Here is a 16,372-nt window from a genome sequence, read left to right on the forward strand (position 1 = left end):
ACTATTTATTAGGTGCACTGAAAGGAATAATATTAATATACATCATCTGTGCAAGAGGTAGGGCCTTAAAAACATCAGCCAATCGTTTACGCGATCATCTCATAAACGATTGGCCCTCTGGCTTGTCAATCACTGCCATGACGTTCCTTGTGAGAGACGTGCACGGCTGCGCGCTCCAGTAACTTTCCACACTCCACAGGTGCCGCATGCAATGTTTTTGTCAGGAGACAGGAGTAACAACTGCAGATTATGAGTTACCTGCGGTGAGTCCGACATAATGAATCCACTAACACGACACAGCGAATGCCGGTGGTAAACACTTGTGTTCCAATAGTCATGCACGAGTTTTGGGAGGCGTTCCCTCGAAATGAGCTGTGAAGGAGGGGGGTTGTTCTTATGCATGCGCTCATTTCAAAAACTCACTGTCTTTGGTTTCTCAGTCGACAAAAAGATCCTCTGTAGCACCTTTAATGACACATCCGGTGGCATGTCACTTGACGTTAAAACTCCCTCGATTTTAATTTGTCTGTTATACTTTACATGTACTTACTAAAGTATTAACAGTAAATTATGCATAAATACAAGCAACTAACCCTAAATTATATAGCAAGTAATCTACATGTTAATATTGCTCACTTATTAGTATAATTACACTGCATAACAAGGGCACCTTAAAGTGTAACCCAAATCTCATTCATAATCTCATAATACGCAAATTGTAACTGCAGTGCAACTATATTCATACCACCTCTAAATTGCATTAAACAGTGTAAACACATCTAAATGTAACAGGCCTTTAGTGTCTTTTCTAAATTTATTTGATTAAAAATAATAAAACAAGTCTTTTTGCTGTTGCCTGTAGTTGTGATAGCTAGAGAAACAATTCTTTGGGAGTTATCCAAGTATCAAAACTTGTAAACTTATTGTAGCATTACTAAAACAAATTTACAAATGAGTTCTCTTCTAATAGTAACATAACAGGAACACAGCTTAAGTTACAGAATCTCAATTTATTAAATGCCAATCATTTATGCATTGCATAATACGAATAGATGAAATACTTAGAAAAACAGCTAAATAGACACCACATGCATGATATCAGTTCACATTTACCGTCTCTGCAAATTTTAATTTCAGTATGTGTAACTACAAAAATATGCTTTATTGCAAACAGCTCCAAATCAGAGATTACCTTGAATAATTAAACCAGCACACTTCAAGTGAAGCCTTTATCAATTAGAAGCATGTGACATTTAAAGTGAAGTTCGGATGACAAACTCAAATCTTTTCACGGATGCCAAAGGGCCGTCATTTATTAGAGCAAGGCACGTAAAAGAACGGTTTCAGAAAGGTGCTTTGAGAGTGACAGGAAATAAAGCAGTTTGTGTGACGAAACATGACGGATCATTTTTCTTGCGCATTGCTCACAGACATCTTAAACGCTTGACCATGAGTCCAACTCATAAATGAAACTAAAAATAAAGCTGTACAATACTGAAGTCCAGTCAGAAGGAACATGTTTATTCATCCTCCTCTGCTGCCTTTTTCTTTTTCTTCTTTTTCTTCTCCACCTGCGTCACATCAGCCTCCTCCGTCACCTCAGGCTCCGCCTCCACGACAGTGATCTTCCTCTTCTTTTTCTTGCCAGGCGTGGCCTCAACAACACCGTTTGACGTGATCTCTTCCTCAGCTGCCTGCTTTTTCTTTTTCTTCTTTATTGTATCTGTGTCCTCCTGAAGAACAAAAGGAAACCATTAACATCATGTATGAAACCTCAAACAAGATTATCTTAATCAGATGATCATGTCCTGCTCACTTCAGTGATCAAACCCACTGAGTCGGGTCTGTCAATGGTTCGGAGGAGATTTGCTTTAGCATGACAGATATGAGACGGGTCCATGAGAAGGTCCAGCCTCCAGTATAGGCATGCTACATGTGCTAGACCAGGGGTTTTCAATCTTTTTAGATGCCATGAACCCCAAAATACAACCATCTTAAAAAGGTAGCTATACATTTTCATGTATAAATATTTTCCAAAATATTTTATACATTTCTAAATGCAAATTTTTAACCACATAAATTGTTTCTATTAGATTACTCTTCCCCCCCCTATATAAGAAACCTTTATATAATTTGATTTACATTTAAATGTCTAAAAAAATAAGAAGTTATTCACAAGTACCTCAGCATCACCATTGGCTTTCTCGACTTCCTCGTCATCCCCTTCTGCTGTGGAAAGCGCTTCTAGTTTCCTTTTTTCACGCTTCCTTTTCTTCTTTTCCTTCTTCTCGAGCTTGCGCTTGATTTCAGCAGCCGCCTCACTAGCCTGCGAGTGAGAAAAACGTCAATGTACTTGCATTTGTACAAGCCTAGTAAAAATACGAACTTCACAGTGCTGTGTCAGGCTCATTAAATCAGTTTTTGCCTCCATGTAGGAGTCAGGAGATAAGCATCATCACTCACAGCACTTCCTGAAACTATAGTAACAATGATTCCTAGTAAGAAACTTTCACAATCAGCATTTTAAAAGGCATTATTAGCAATGAAAAAGCAGTTACAAACAGCTAACTGGCCTTAGGCGGCATAAGTCAATACCAGAATGCAATGCGCCAAGCTCAGAATTATATATGTAAAAATACACAAGGCTGCATCCGAATATGCATGCTTCCAAAAAGTAGTATTTGAAAATACTATGTCCGAATCAGTAGGAATAAAGTTCTCCGATGACCTACGAGATTCTGAAGTGTGCAAATTTTTTTTTAGCACTTTACTATCCCATGATGCCATGGGAGAGCATGTGTGAATGGCAGAAGCAATGCAACTGACACTGTAGGTCACGAAAATGACAACATGCATATAGTCCAAATTTCATTCAAAACACATTCATACTACACAGAACATCCTTTAACGGTCATGAAGTAACTACTTGTATGCAATTTCAGACACAGGTCTGAGGTTTGATTTAGCAATATTGTCATATATACTCTATTTTTGTGCTTATTCAGCTTAACTTAGTTCAACAGCTAAGAATTTAAAAAAAAAATAAATAAATAAATAAATATAGCAGACAGAGTTGATTTACCCATTTAAAAGATGAAATTATCAAACTTTTTTGTGCTTGGAATATTATGCCATTAACTGCCAAACATTAAATAGTTATTAGTTGTTGGCCATGAATAACATTTCATAGCCATCATGTTAACTAAAATGAAAACTTTTTAGTGACTAATAATTAGCTGCCATGTTGTTCTGGTTTGGTTTAGCTCTCACCTCTGCAACAGCTTCTTTCATGACGTCCAGGTTCTTTCGTGGGGCCTCACCGGTCTCGTAGAAAGACAGACGTTCTTCTACTTGGTCACGTAGCTTGTCACCAAACACGCATGTGGGAACCTCTGTGTGAACAGAATGAAGACAAAGATAAGGACAAACAAGTACTGCTGAAAATGTGTTTGGCCCAAAGTTCTGCTCAGGATTACAATCTCAACATCCACTGAGGTGGGTTACTGTTGACGAAAAATATAAGCATCACAGCAAGAACCAAGTATTGGCAACTCTAAAGAAATGAGGGAAGATGGGATACTCACCAGAAAAGCAGTCAATGCGTGATGCAATGGTACACTTGTTGGCCAGGTAACGCGAGATGCGACCCTTGTTTTTGGCAGCGGCACGTCCAATGAACGTCGAATGAAAAATGAGACCGTACTTTGGGGTGTTTCCTCGGGTCTTCAGTGCCCTGATTCACAGGAAAGAACAAAATCCATCTACACCAGCTCAGTCACATTAAATTCAGTGATGCACCATTTTTTCTTTTTTTTTTTTAAATGGAAACCTAAATTAAAGAGCTCATTTAGCCTAAAGTTTTGGTAATTAAGTTTGGACGATTGAACTCGGTATGTTGTTTATAATGTGTTTTCAGGTGATAAATTAAACCAGTTATAGTAAAGTTCAAGAAGTGCCTCACTGCCCAACTAATTCCACATATTGCTACTTTGGATCATAAAACGGCATTGCCTGAAATGGTAATTTTATTTAAAGGGATAGTTCACCCAAAAATGAAAATTTGATGTGCTTACCCCCAGGGCATCAAAGATGTAGGGTGGTCCGGTTGGTGAGGTCAGAAAAAGCATTCTGACGACGGAAGTACGGATCACTTCTGTCATCGGAACGCATTTTCTGACCTCACCAACTGGATGCGCAGGGCAGTTGGACAGTGTTTTAAAGGTAAAAGATGATATAAATACTGTTCTGTTTCTTGCACAAACTGATCATTTCGTGTCTTAGGACATCAATGTGTCGTCACGAGCTGCAGGGTTTAATTTGGATTTGTCTGTGTATTTTTTTTTTTTTTTTACTCGTAGATTCCCATTGACATGCATTATACGACTGACAGACTGCAACGGTTGGAGTTAAAAATAATCATGTGTTCTACTGAAGAAACAAAGTCACCTACATCTTGGATGCCCTGGGGATAAGCAGATAAACATCAAATTTTCGTTTTTGGGTGAAAAATCCCTTTAATTCGATTTTCAGGTGTGAAATTATGGTGCATCACTGTCAAAATTTACTCATAGTAAAACTCCTAGAAACTCCAGGACTAATTCAAGATAAGAAATTATTCGAATTGGGAGTCATGTGGCCTCAACAACATTTCTAAATGTATCTACCTCAAAACCCTCAGCAGCTGCTCAGACTGGGGGGTACGTGAGATCGAGCGGGCTCACTTTACGGTGTGTTCAATGACACCCCAAATCACCCGCTCCTGCTACGCCCCGGCCCTGCCATCACTGCAGCTGTGTGAAACCCCAGCAGGGAAGGGGAGCCCCAGTACCTGAACAGGGCCTTCTCTGCTCCCAGGATCTGCACGGTGGAGGCCGGATATTTGGCCAGGTTTGTCAGACTGCCAGCGTGAGAGATGAGACGGGCGCCGACCTATAAAAAGAAAATAAGCGTCAGAGAATGTCTTGTTGAATCTCCCAAAAGAAACAAAAACTTCATTTTGGCCTGATTCTGTTTGAAATGACATTACACTTGTTTGTTTTTCAACTTCGCTTTAAGCATATCTGAGCCTTTAGTTTGCTGACAAACACATACCACATCACCAATGAGAGCCGCGAGATTTGGTGCCACCTGGCCCATTTTAGATCGCAGGTACTCTTGCAGTTCCTGTCTGTACTTTGTGAGGGAAACCACACGACTGGAGAAGCTCTCAATGTTGATCAGATCAATAGGAGAGATATCCATACCTTTAGGAAAAAAAAAAAAAAAAAAAAAAAAAAGAAAAAAAAAACAATTATACACAAACTTGATACAAATCAATGGTGCATTTAAACTGGTTGAGCTAAAGTGACTCAAAAGGTTCAGTTAGTGAGTGTCATCACATGGTTTCAGTGGATTGACAGATTATAATAACATCATAACATCTGAGACAAACCCATATAGAGCTATATTCACAACAGTGAGCTCGTCTTACCCATAGAGCTGCGGGATGCATCGAGGATGGCCTGAGCTTTAGCACTGTCCATTGTGATCTCCTCTAAAGCTTCCAGTGACTCCTCACTCAGTTCCTTTCTGTTCCCAATCAGCTTGGCCAGCTTACAGTACGAACTGTTATCGCTCACTATCTTTATCAGCTCCGGGAAGTGGTAACCGTACCATTCACTGCCCAGATAAAAAGAGAGGGAGAGAGAATTAGAAACAGTTGCGATAGGGCTGCACAATTTGGGAAAGTTGCAAGTTTTACAATGTTATTGTTCACTCCAGATTGTGCTTTAAACAGCTGCACAATTTGGCCAAACATTGTGGAACTATAAATCGATATAACATTAATTCTACAATTATTTTTTTATTACCAAAAAACAACAAAAAGCATTTTCCTATACAAAAAAAAAAAAAAAAAAAAAAAAAAAAAAACCCACCTAAAAATACATTATTTTACAATACAATTTAGGACAGCATTAATAAGTATGACTGTCTTAATTTCTTCATTTTAAACTAAGGGTTAAACTAAGCTTTTATTTTCAATTGGATGCTCGAACAAAATCAAAAAATTGCGATTATGGCTAATCATGTAGCCATAAAATACGATTACCAAGATCAAAATAACTTGAGTAGAAAGTCACTCAAAGGTCTGTCTCCTCCCTCAGGTTGTATTTGCTCCAGTTTGAGGGACCAAACACCCCAGAGGAAGGAGTTTACTGTCCCTCCACTTCCTGTACAGCCAGTGCACTAGGGGGCGCTGTCTGTGGTAAGCATTAGGAGGCTGCTGGATTAGATCCAACTACAAGAAAGTCCAATGACAAACGTCTTACCGCACACGCATGGAGAATGTGTTGATGTCCTTATCCAGCTGGTCGAGGAGGGCGATTGACTGGATGATCATGTTGTCTGCCCTATTGACATTGAACTTGACTTTGGCTCTGGAGTAACTGTGACCCAAACCCAATTGAGCTTTGGACGCGGCTTGAGCGGTGAGTCCCTTAACCAGGGAATGGAAGTGCAGACGCACACCTGTTAATCACAAGCAGATACATTAACAACAAATCACTGTTGGACTCGTAAATTTTCATTTTTTTTTGCCTGTCTGTTCAGCTTTTCAGTAGAAAGCATCAGAAATCAGGTGATCTAGGTACATCATTACAGCAGGCTGTTAAAAATTGTTTGAAAATATGTGATTTGCATAATAATGATTTAAACCAGGGGTTCTCAAACTTGGGTCCAGGGTTGGGTTTTGTTTTTGTTTTTTAAAAAGTGACTGAATCAGTAAAAAGTAATCAGTGAATAAAAAGAACAATCCAACTAAAATAATTTGTGGGGGGGAGGGAAAAAAAAAAAAAAAAAAAAAAAAAAAAAAAAAAATCCAACAGTATACTACTATAATTCCACACATTTGTAATACTAATTTTCTGCAGCATAAAGTCAGTCTTGATGTATGAAAATGTATAGCTGCCTTTTAAATTTTAAGATTGGGGGGTGGGAGGTCCACGAGGATGATCATATTTGGGGGTCCATGGCACCTTAAAGATTGAAAACCCCTGATTTAAATAATCATGCTCACCCCTTATGATTTCAGCTACAACACCGCCAGTCTGAATGGACAGATTAAGCTCTTCCTGAAGCGTTGCACCAATCTTAGCGTCAGACACCCCCAACATGGGCTTCTTTTTACCCCCGGACGGAAGGTTGGTCTCCAAGAACAACTTGAGATCCGCATGGACAACTCCTGCCAGGATCAGATGAGGAACGAAGCGTCAGTAATTGTAGGTCACAAATTGCAGGTCAACAAATCACCCTCAGCCGATCAGTTTATAGGAATGCTGTCATCACAGTAATTCAGTGGATTGACAGATTATAGGTACATCATTTCAGTGAAGCAATTTGAAATAAATTTCCTTTTTCTTACCTTCTGAAATGGCATTGATATTTTCCAGAGCAGCCTGGGCGGATTTAAAGGGGAAGAACGCATTCAGTCGGATTACGCTACTGAATTTGCCGATATTTAGGACACTTTCCTCCACCTATGAAAAACCAAGGAATCATATTAGTTATTTACAAGTAGTGGTCATTTTTTGATGGCCGATATCTTAGCGAGAAGGGTGGCCAATATATATACACACACACTTTGAGTTAGTAAGAAATTAGTAAATGATTTTAAGATTAATTAATATAAATCTCTAAATTAATTAAATTCTAGATTCTGTAATCACATTAAAGTATTTCACACAAATAAACCGTTTGAAAAATAAATAAATAAATAAATAAATAAAAGGAAGTAAACACTAACCAAAAGGGCACTCGTAATCTGATAAATTTGCGCACTAGAAATAATTCTCAAATAAATAACTAATGAAGGTGAAGAACAGGAGGGATGAGTGCTCAGGGTCTGGCATTCTTTGCACCGTCAAAATAGAAGTCCTGCTTCCCACACATCAGCCAAACAGAAAACCTTATTGGTTGATGCCGATATTTAAAAGAAGCCAAATAATGGCCAATTTATCTACACTTAGCCTATTTAAACTGCATTTAAAGTCAAAGAAACTCATTTCCACTGGACAATCTAAAAATCATTCACATTAAGATCTATAAATATGCCTTAAATTGATTTCTCATTTCATTTTAGAAAATACATTTTACAAATCCAATAGTCTTTTAATTCTAGGCACACATAGGCAAACATACAATTTTTAATGGTAGTTTTATGGCTAGGATTTGAACCAACACCCTTATGATTAACATGTCCAGATCTTTAAAGGATTAGTTCACTTTCAAATGAAAATTAGCCCAAGTTTACTCACCCTCAAGCCATCCTAAGTGTATATGACTCTTATATTGTGTTCATCAGAAAGAAGTTATATTAAATATCCTGACGCATTCGAGCTTTATAATGCCAGGGAGCAGAATCAAGGAGTATGAGCTGAAGAAAGTGCATCCATCCATCATAAACGTATTACACAAGGCTCCGGGTGGTTAATAAATGCATTCTGAAGCGAAGATCCATGAAAAAAAAAAATCCTTATTTAACAATTTATGAAGTAAAACATCTAGCTTCCGCCAAACCGCCTTCTGTATTTAACTTACAAAGTGTAAAACTCTCAGAGTTCAAAAAGCTTACACTACATCCTATATCTTCACTATTCAACTTACAAAAAAAGCTTAACTGACGCGACACCAGTTCCATTTATTTATTTTTTAACTTGAATACAGAAGGCAGTCTGGTGGAAGGTAGATATTTTATTTCATAACTTTAAATATGGATTATTTTTTTTCTTCACACAAACACTTCAGAAGGCCTTTATTAACCCCCCAGAGCCATGTGGAATGCGTTTATGATAGATAGATGGATGCACTGCTTTCTTCAGTTCATACTTACTGATTCCACTCACTGCCATAATAAAGCTTGGATGCATCAAGATATTTATTAATGGAACTCAGTTTGTGTTCATCAGAAAGAAGAAAGTCATATACACCTAGGATGACTTGAGGATGAGTAAATCTTGGGCTAATTTTCATTTGAAAGTGAACTAATCCTTTAAACCCTTCTCCAAATTATTGTATGGACAAAAATGTACTTCCTTTTGCATTTCCTTAATACACATACCTGAGGTAGAAGCATTCCAATCTCTTCCACTTCCTTGACACCGAATAATGCATATCCAGCTGCATGCTCGAACAGCACGTGTAAAAGCACCTGAGAGACAGACAGAAGGTAAGATTATAACTCAGCACTAGTAATACCATAAAAATAACTAATTACAACAAAAAGGACAAAGTCCCAAATGCTTAATTCGCATATTAATAACCAGCAAATAAATGTTACAAATTTGATCTGTTTAAGTTGCAGGTCAACACCAGCACGTGCATGAAGCCCACATGGTGATGGCACCTCCAGGCACAAAGAAGCCTCGTTTTTAAAGCAGCCTCATTTTTAAGTATTTAATATGATAATACAGCATTGCGTAAGTAGAAGATAACAAGTCGTTAATAAACTACCCATGTTTAGATTTTATTGCATTAGAGCTTGAAGCTGAGGAGAAACACATTAGCATGGGTTAGCACAGACGCAACACGTGCTACTCCAGTGGATCAAATACTCAGCGCGTGCCTTATCAAACTGAACAACATCTCATAGCACTGCAATCAGAACCAGAACATCGGTCCAAATCACGAACAGGAGGTGAGTGAAACATGTCGACACTGTTAGATTAAATGTAATGGCTGCCGTGGGCTTTAATATCACACTGAGGCCCTGTGTTACCGGATTCGCCTGTTTAAAGTATATTACAGTAATTGCATATATGCGGTTTGTATCATGCAAGAGCATAATCATTGTGTTAAAAAAAACTAAAAAATGATTGTAATAACTCTGTAATAGCAATAAAGCGCAAATCTACACATCTCTACAAACATGCACGTCGGCCATCATAAAAGCCTGATTTATTATACAAAACGGCTGTGACGTTAAAAATGTTGCAAAATACCGATCTGCTAATTTCTGAAGATTAAATAAAGAAATATTGCTTGTTTTACCATGTTTAGTGATCTCGTGCGCCACGCACGAGGGAGCGTTCCGTTCCTTCGGATTACTTGAACAGGAAAGAAATTCACATGCGCTCAAGTACGAAAACCCACATGATTCAGTCACGCAGCCTATCGCGAGATTTCAAAAGGGCGGGATTTTGCGGGAATGTGTGCTGCGTCACCTGTTGGAAATGCTTAGAAAAGCAAGATGTGTGGCACAAAATCCCGTTTGCTGGAGAAAAAAATGCATAATAGGGTAGAAAAGAAACATTATAGGGTAGAATTGATGCCCGTGAGAGGAATAAAATAAACTATTACAAAAAGTACCAAAATTGAATAGAGTGTAATGTTAACCAAGGGTAATGCGCGTAGTACTTAAATCGTTTTAGATGCAATTCATTAGAGAATTTAACACATTTTATGCAAAAATAGCTAAAATAAAACAAAAAACTGTTAATTATTTAAAAAAAAGTCATTCTGATTCAAATAATCATATATCAATTCAATAGACTAGATTATGTCAAAAATGATGACGTTCTGTAATTTTAATTATTAGATACAGTCAAAGGTCTATATTTAAATCTATTCTAATTTAATGTTTAGTGTTTATTATTAGTTTTTCATTAATAATATTTCAAACACATTTCAAAAACCTAAATATGTGTTTCTTTCTTATCTGAATAAGCCATAAAATACATGCTGCAAGCATTCGCCCAATAAAACTTTATTAATGCGACTGAGGGTGTTTAGGAGGAGCAAATTGCCAAAATATATTTAATGCAGGAAACATTTCAAGAGTTATGACAGGAATCAGTGCTGGTTGCACAATCATCCATCCATTAATTATCAGACAAATGTGCCATAATGTACGACTCACAGTAATAAATACCAGTGTTGACTTCATATTTTAAGAGATAATTGAATTTATGGCTTTATATCCACATCAGATGGGAATGCAGAGTCTTTAGAAACAACAAAACGCACTTGAAAAAATTAAAGTTGTTTCTAATGTTGTGTTTGGAAATACTCTAAATTCTTAACCCAGCCGAACAACAGGGAACATTCTCAGAACTTTGGCTAATGCTCTGGCCAGGCTCTCTTTCAAAGTTATAAACAAATGTTCTCCAGTTACATTAATAGAAAGTTTGTTCAAAGTTATCTGGTCTTTCTTAATGTTCTCAGAACGTTAGCACAAAAACATTATTTATATGTTGTTCATTGAGCGTTTAAAAAAAAGATATTTTTAAGATATTTTTGATGAAATCTGAGGGTCTCTGAACCACACATAGGCAGCAACATCATTGCACCTTCTGAGGTCCAGAAAGGTATTAAAGACATTGTTAAAATAGTCAACGTGACTATAGTGGTTCAACCTTACAATGCATTCACACGAGGCGTCAGCATCAACGCTTGACGGAGGGCGTGTCTGAAGCTTGACCCTTATAGTGATAACAGCCAATCACATTACTTTCGGTATTGCACAAACGCAATTGGCTAGCGACTGCTCTAGGGTGTTTGCATAAAGCGATCTGATTGGCTGACGCCTGCGTTGGTGCCTGAAAAGTTGAGAAATCTTCAACTTATGCCACTTGCAACTCGACTGATGTGACGGAACCCACAATTCAGTTCGGCAACGCATGACGTCACCCATTCAAAGTAAATGAGAAGCGTTAACGCAGACGCCCCGTGTGAATGCAACATTACTGTTATGAAGAGATGAGAATACTTTGTACGCAGAACGCCGACTCCTTATTGGTCGGATTCTGCATCAGCATCACACGCATGCATCGTGCTGCTCATGTGAACAGTGTCGGCCAATACTGAGCCGGCGTTCGGACGTAAACACGGAAGCGCTGCACTGCATTCACTACGTCAATAGTGTATGACAACAGTTTAAATTGGTAAATAAAGTTATTTTTGTTTTGTTTTTGCGCACAAAAAGTATTCTCATCACTTTATAACATTAAAGGGTTAGTTCAGCCAAAAATAAAAATTATGTCATTAATGACTCACCCTCATGTCGTTCCAAACCCGTAAGACCTCCGTTCATCTTCAGAACACAGTTTAAGATATTTTAGATTTAGTCTGAGAGCTTTCTGTCCCTCCATTGAAAGTGTAGGTACGGTATACTGTCCATGTCCAGAAAGGTAATAAAAACATCATCAAAGTAGTCCATGTGACATCACACTGTGACATCACGCATCAACGCTGCTTCTTCTTCTTCTACGGCGGTTGGCATCCAGCTTATTGGTGCATTACCGCCCCCTTCTGCTCCGGAAAGTGACGCGATTAGGACATCCGTGAGTCCGTGACATGCACACCTACGCACCATTTTAAAAAATATAGCAATACCAAAATACAAACAATGTAGAATAGCTTGAATACAGCGTGCGTCTCCCTCAGACTGTAAACAAAGCTCGGGCGCACTACATAACACGTCATCAACATCACTGTCCGGAGCAGAAGGGGGTGGTAATGCACCAATAAGCTGGATGCCATCCGCCGTAGAAGAAGAAGAAGCAGCGTCACTGTGGATATACACAGACCCGGAAGAGAAGACAATGCTGAATAAAGTCGTATTTTTTGTTATTTTTGGACCAAAATGTATTTTAGATGCTTCAAAAACTTCTAACTAACCCACTGATGTCACATGGACTACTTTGATGATGTTTTTATTACCTTTCTGGACATGGACAGTATACCGTACCTACACTTTCAATGGAGGGACAGAAAACTCTCAAACTAAATCTAAAATATCTTAAACTGTGTTCCGAAGATGAACGAAGGTCTTACGGGTTTGGAACGACATGAGGGTGAGTCATTAATGACATAATTTTCATTTTTGGGTGAACTAACCCTTTAATGTTGAACCACTATAGTCACGTGGACTATTTTAACAATGTCTTTAATACCTTTCTGGACCTCAAAAGGTGCAATGACGTTGCTGCCTATGTGTGGTTCAAAAACCCTTGGATTTCATCAAAAAATATCTTAATTTATGTTCAGAAGATGAACAAAGGTCTTATGGGTTTGAGACGACATGAGGGTGAGTAATTAATGAAAGAAATTTCCTTTTTGGGAGAACTAACCCTTTAAGCTGGACATTCATCAAACTACTAGTTTCAGAACATTTAGAGAACATTCAAAAGTAGCGTTCCCAAATGTTTTCCAAAATCATAAAATTGAATGTTCCCTGAATGTTCACACCAAGAACGTTAACTATAACGATAGCTATATTCACGTCAACACCAGCGGACAATAACGTTATTCCAAGTGTGTGCTGCAGTTTTGTCGTATGCCACTTTAAATGCTCGAGCTCATTAAAGAAGAATGGATTCTGATTGGCTGTCAATGTTTTATCGTTCATCAGCCCTACAAAAAAATCGTTCTGAAAGTGATTTCAACAATATTGTTTCTTTGCGCCTTTATCAATATAGTTGTGATGTGGACTCTGCTATTCTTTTTCATTTAGAAGGTTTTTTACAACTATATTTTTATCGTTATCATTATCATTGTCCTTGATGTGAACAAGCCTTTAACTTTGGTATACAGTACAGTCCAAAAGTTTGGAACCACTAAGATTTTTAATGTTTTTAAAAGAAGTTTCGTCTGCTCACCAAGGCTACATTTATTTAATTAAAAATACAGTAAAAAACAGTAATATTGTGAAATATTATTACAATTTAAAATAACTGTGTACTATTTAAATATATTTGACAAAGTAATTTATTCCTGTGATGCAAAGCTGAATTTTCAGCATCGTTACTCCAGTCTTCAGTGTCACATGATCCTTCAGAAATCATTCTAATATGCTGATTTGCTGCTCAATAAACATTTATGATTATTTTCAATGTTGAAAACAGTTGTGTACTTTTTTTTTCAGGATTCCTTGATGAATAGAAAGTTCAAAAGAACAGCATTTATCTGAAATACAAAGCTTCTGTAGCATTATACACTACCGTTCAAAAGTTTGGGGTCAGTAAGAATTTTTATTTTTATTTTTTTGAAAAGAAAGTAAAGAAATGAATACTTTTATTCAGCAAGGATGCATTAAATCAATCAAAAGTGGCAGTAAAGACATTTATAATGTTACAAAAGATTAGATTTCAGATAAACACTGTTCTTTTGAACTTTCTATTCATCAAATAATCCTGAAAAAAAATATTGTACACAAATATTTTGTACAATTGTACACATTAAATGTTTCTTGAGCAGCAGATCAGCATACTAGAATGATTTCTGAAGGATCATGTGACACTGAAGACTGGAGTAATGATGCTGAAAATTCAGCTTTGCCATCACAGGAATAAATTACTTTGTTATTTAGAAAACAGTTATTTTAAATTGTAATAATATTTCACAATATTACTGTTTTTACTGTATTTTTAATTAAATAAATGTAGCCTTGGTGAGCAGACGAAACTTCTTTTAAAAACATTAAAAATCTTAGTGGTTCCAAACTTTTGGACTGTACTGTATATATAAAAAAAACATTTTAAAAAACTGGAGCAGAACGTTTTATAACATATAGCTAGGTAATTACATTTACTAAGCTCTAATATACAAAAATGTAACATACACCAAGTCTAGATTGACTACAACCAAGTTATGTCAAGTCCTCTCTTGTCTCTATGGTCAAGGTGGAGGAGTTTATGGAAACATACGTCAGAGATAGTAAATAAGAGCTTAGTGTGATCCGAGGGTTCCTATAAAGCTGACTGCTCTCTGACCACTGACACAAACATAAACCCTGCCACGAAGGCCACCTGCATGCTGTACAAAGGTACAACTCTCAGCCTCTCTGTCTCTCTCACGCTTCTTGATTTTATCATGAAAATAGATCCTATCTCTAATTCTCACTGCTTTGCGTCACAACTGGAACTAACTTATCAACAAAAGCATGAGCAGTACACCGTTATCTACCATGTTGTGTTTAATACTTGCTGATTTATGTTTTTATGTCACCCAAAGATGCGTGGAGCAGTTACAGGATGTCTGGTGCTGGTGTATGTTATTGCTCTTCAGGCTGACCAGGCAGAGGGACACATCGCATTCTTCAGCCCCAAAGAGATGAGAGAGCTCAGGGTGACTATTCATTTCAATTCAACCTCCAGTGAAGCCTGAGTTAAAAAAGTCTGGTAAAATGAGGTATTTAATTTCTCCCTTAATCTTCAACAGGAAAAGGAGGGAAGGAAGGATGCTGATCTGCGGGCAGAGGAGGTTTTGATTGACGAGATGTCTCCAGAGGAGAACAGAGGAGAGTCAGCGGTGAGGAATCTCAGCATGTGTTTTATTTTTATGTATGTCATAATGTATTTGAGTTTCTGACTGACTGTGTTACTGTGTGAAGGGCCAGCTTGTAGAAATAGGGTTGAAGCTCACTGCTAAAAAGGGCCACATTGGATCTGCTTTTGGTAAGATGCTGCAGAACATTGTAGAAGAGCCAGAGACCGGTAAGGAGCATTTAAATCCATACAGTAAAATGTCTTTCTTTATTTCATCTGTACACACTGTACGGACCATTCTGATGTTTGTGCTCTATTTTGACAGTGAAATAAGGCCGGCATTTTTATCTGCATTCAACGACAATTGCAGTCTGATGATTCGCCACAATTGCAAGCACAAATATTTTGTCTATGAATGTAAATGAATCACAATAAAATGAAATTGCATGCAAATTCAGTTTCTTGTCATATATATAGGTGAATTTTTCATTTATGATAATATAATGTTTATAATGTTGAATTGCATCTGTTTTAATTTGACTCTAAACTCAAATGCTTGTTAGTTTTTACTATATTAATAAATATTGTCATTTAAAATGCCAAATGGTTATGGTAAAATCATCTCAGATTCTCCTTTTATTGCACAAATGCCTTTGAAACCTTGCTATTTACACTATACCGTTCAAAACTTGAAATGTATTTGAAAGTCTTTAATTTTTTATTTGAAGGAAATATAGCAAAATTAGTAAAATTGTGAAATATTATTATAATTAAAAATATTTGTTTTCTATTTGAATATATTTTAAAATGTCATTTATTCCTGTGAGATCAAAGCTGATTTTTCAGCATCATTACTCCAGCCTTCAGTGTCACATGATCCTTCAGAAATCATTCTAATATGCTGATTTGCTGCTCAAGAAATATTTCTTATAAATATGCTGCTTAATATTTTTAAAGAACATAAATAGACATAACAATGTAAAAGCCTTGATTGTCACTTTCGATCAATTTAATCCATCCTCACTTAATAAAATGATTCATTTCTCATAAAATCTTACCAACAACAAACTTTTGAATGGCAGTGCATAGGATGAAGTGTTATAGTCATTTAGAGCATATATGTGTATGTGTGG

At 37.1% G+C, this 16,372-nt stretch overlaps 2 protein-coding genes and 2 non-coding genes across 7 annotated transcripts; 1 reads left to right on the forward strand and 3 right to left on the reverse strand.

Moving 5' to 3' along the window:
* Nucleotides 1-990: 990 nt before the first annotated feature.
* nop56 (NOP56 ribonucleoprotein homolog) lies at nt 991-10,166 on the reverse strand. The gene is made up of 12 exons (XM_048165521.1): nt 10,024-10,166; nt 9,095-9,184; nt 7,400-7,514; nt 7,055-7,219; nt 6,309-6,507; nt 5,471-5,658; nt 5,092-5,243; nt 4,829-4,929; nt 3,585-3,733; nt 3,271-3,392; nt 2,183-2,326; nt 991-1,733 (listed from the first exon to the last, which is right to left on the reverse strand). Exons 1-12 carry the CDS (start codon nt 10,024-10,026, stop codon nt 1,521-1,523), a joined length of 1,641 nt encoding a protein of 546 aa, XP_048021478.1. The 5' UTR covers nt 10,027-10,166; the 3' UTR covers nt 991-1,520.
* Nucleotides 2,398-2,464, reverse strand: LOC125253645. Its single transcript, XR_007181508.1, has one exon. It is a non-coding gene; the product is annotated as a small nucleolar RNA SNORD57 (small nucleolar RNA).
* On the reverse strand, nt 3,463-3,534 carry LOC125253646. The gene has a single exon (XR_007181509.1). It is a non-coding gene; the product is annotated as a small nucleolar RNA SNORD56 (small nucleolar RNA).
* On the forward strand, nt 7,239-15,692 carry mlnl (motilin-like). Of its 4 annotated transcripts, none has more exons than XM_048165526.1 (7): nt 9,070-9,202; nt 9,332-9,670; nt 14,655-14,797; nt 14,986-15,099; nt 15,193-15,282; nt 15,365-15,467; nt 15,565-15,692. In XM_048165526.1, the coding sequence occupies exons 4-7, from the start codon at nt 14,986-14,988 to the stop codon at nt 15,570-15,572; spliced, it is 315 nt and encodes a 104-aa protein (XP_048021483.1). In that variant the 5' UTR covers nt 9,070-9,202; nt 9,332-9,670; nt 14,655-14,797; the 3' UTR covers nt 15,573-15,692. The 4 variants fall into 4 exon arrangements, with proteins under 4 accessions (XP_048021485.1, XP_048021483.1, XP_048021486.1 ...); XM_048165527.1 differs by having other exon boundaries at nt 9,088-9,202; nt 9,338-9,670; XM_048165528.1 differs by lacking the exons at nt 9,070-9,202; nt 9,332-9,670 and adding an exon at nt 7,239-7,256.
* Nucleotides 15,693-16,372: the final 680 nt, after the last annotated feature.

Source organism: Megalobrama amblycephala, linkage group LG18 (genome assembly GCF_018812025.1).
Source record: "Megalobrama amblycephala isolate DHTTF-2021 linkage group LG18, ASM1881202v1, whole genome shotgun sequence".
In the NCBI taxonomy this organism is placed as follows: Eukaryota; Metazoa; Chordata; class Actinopteri; order Cypriniformes; family Xenocyprididae; genus Megalobrama; species Megalobrama amblycephala.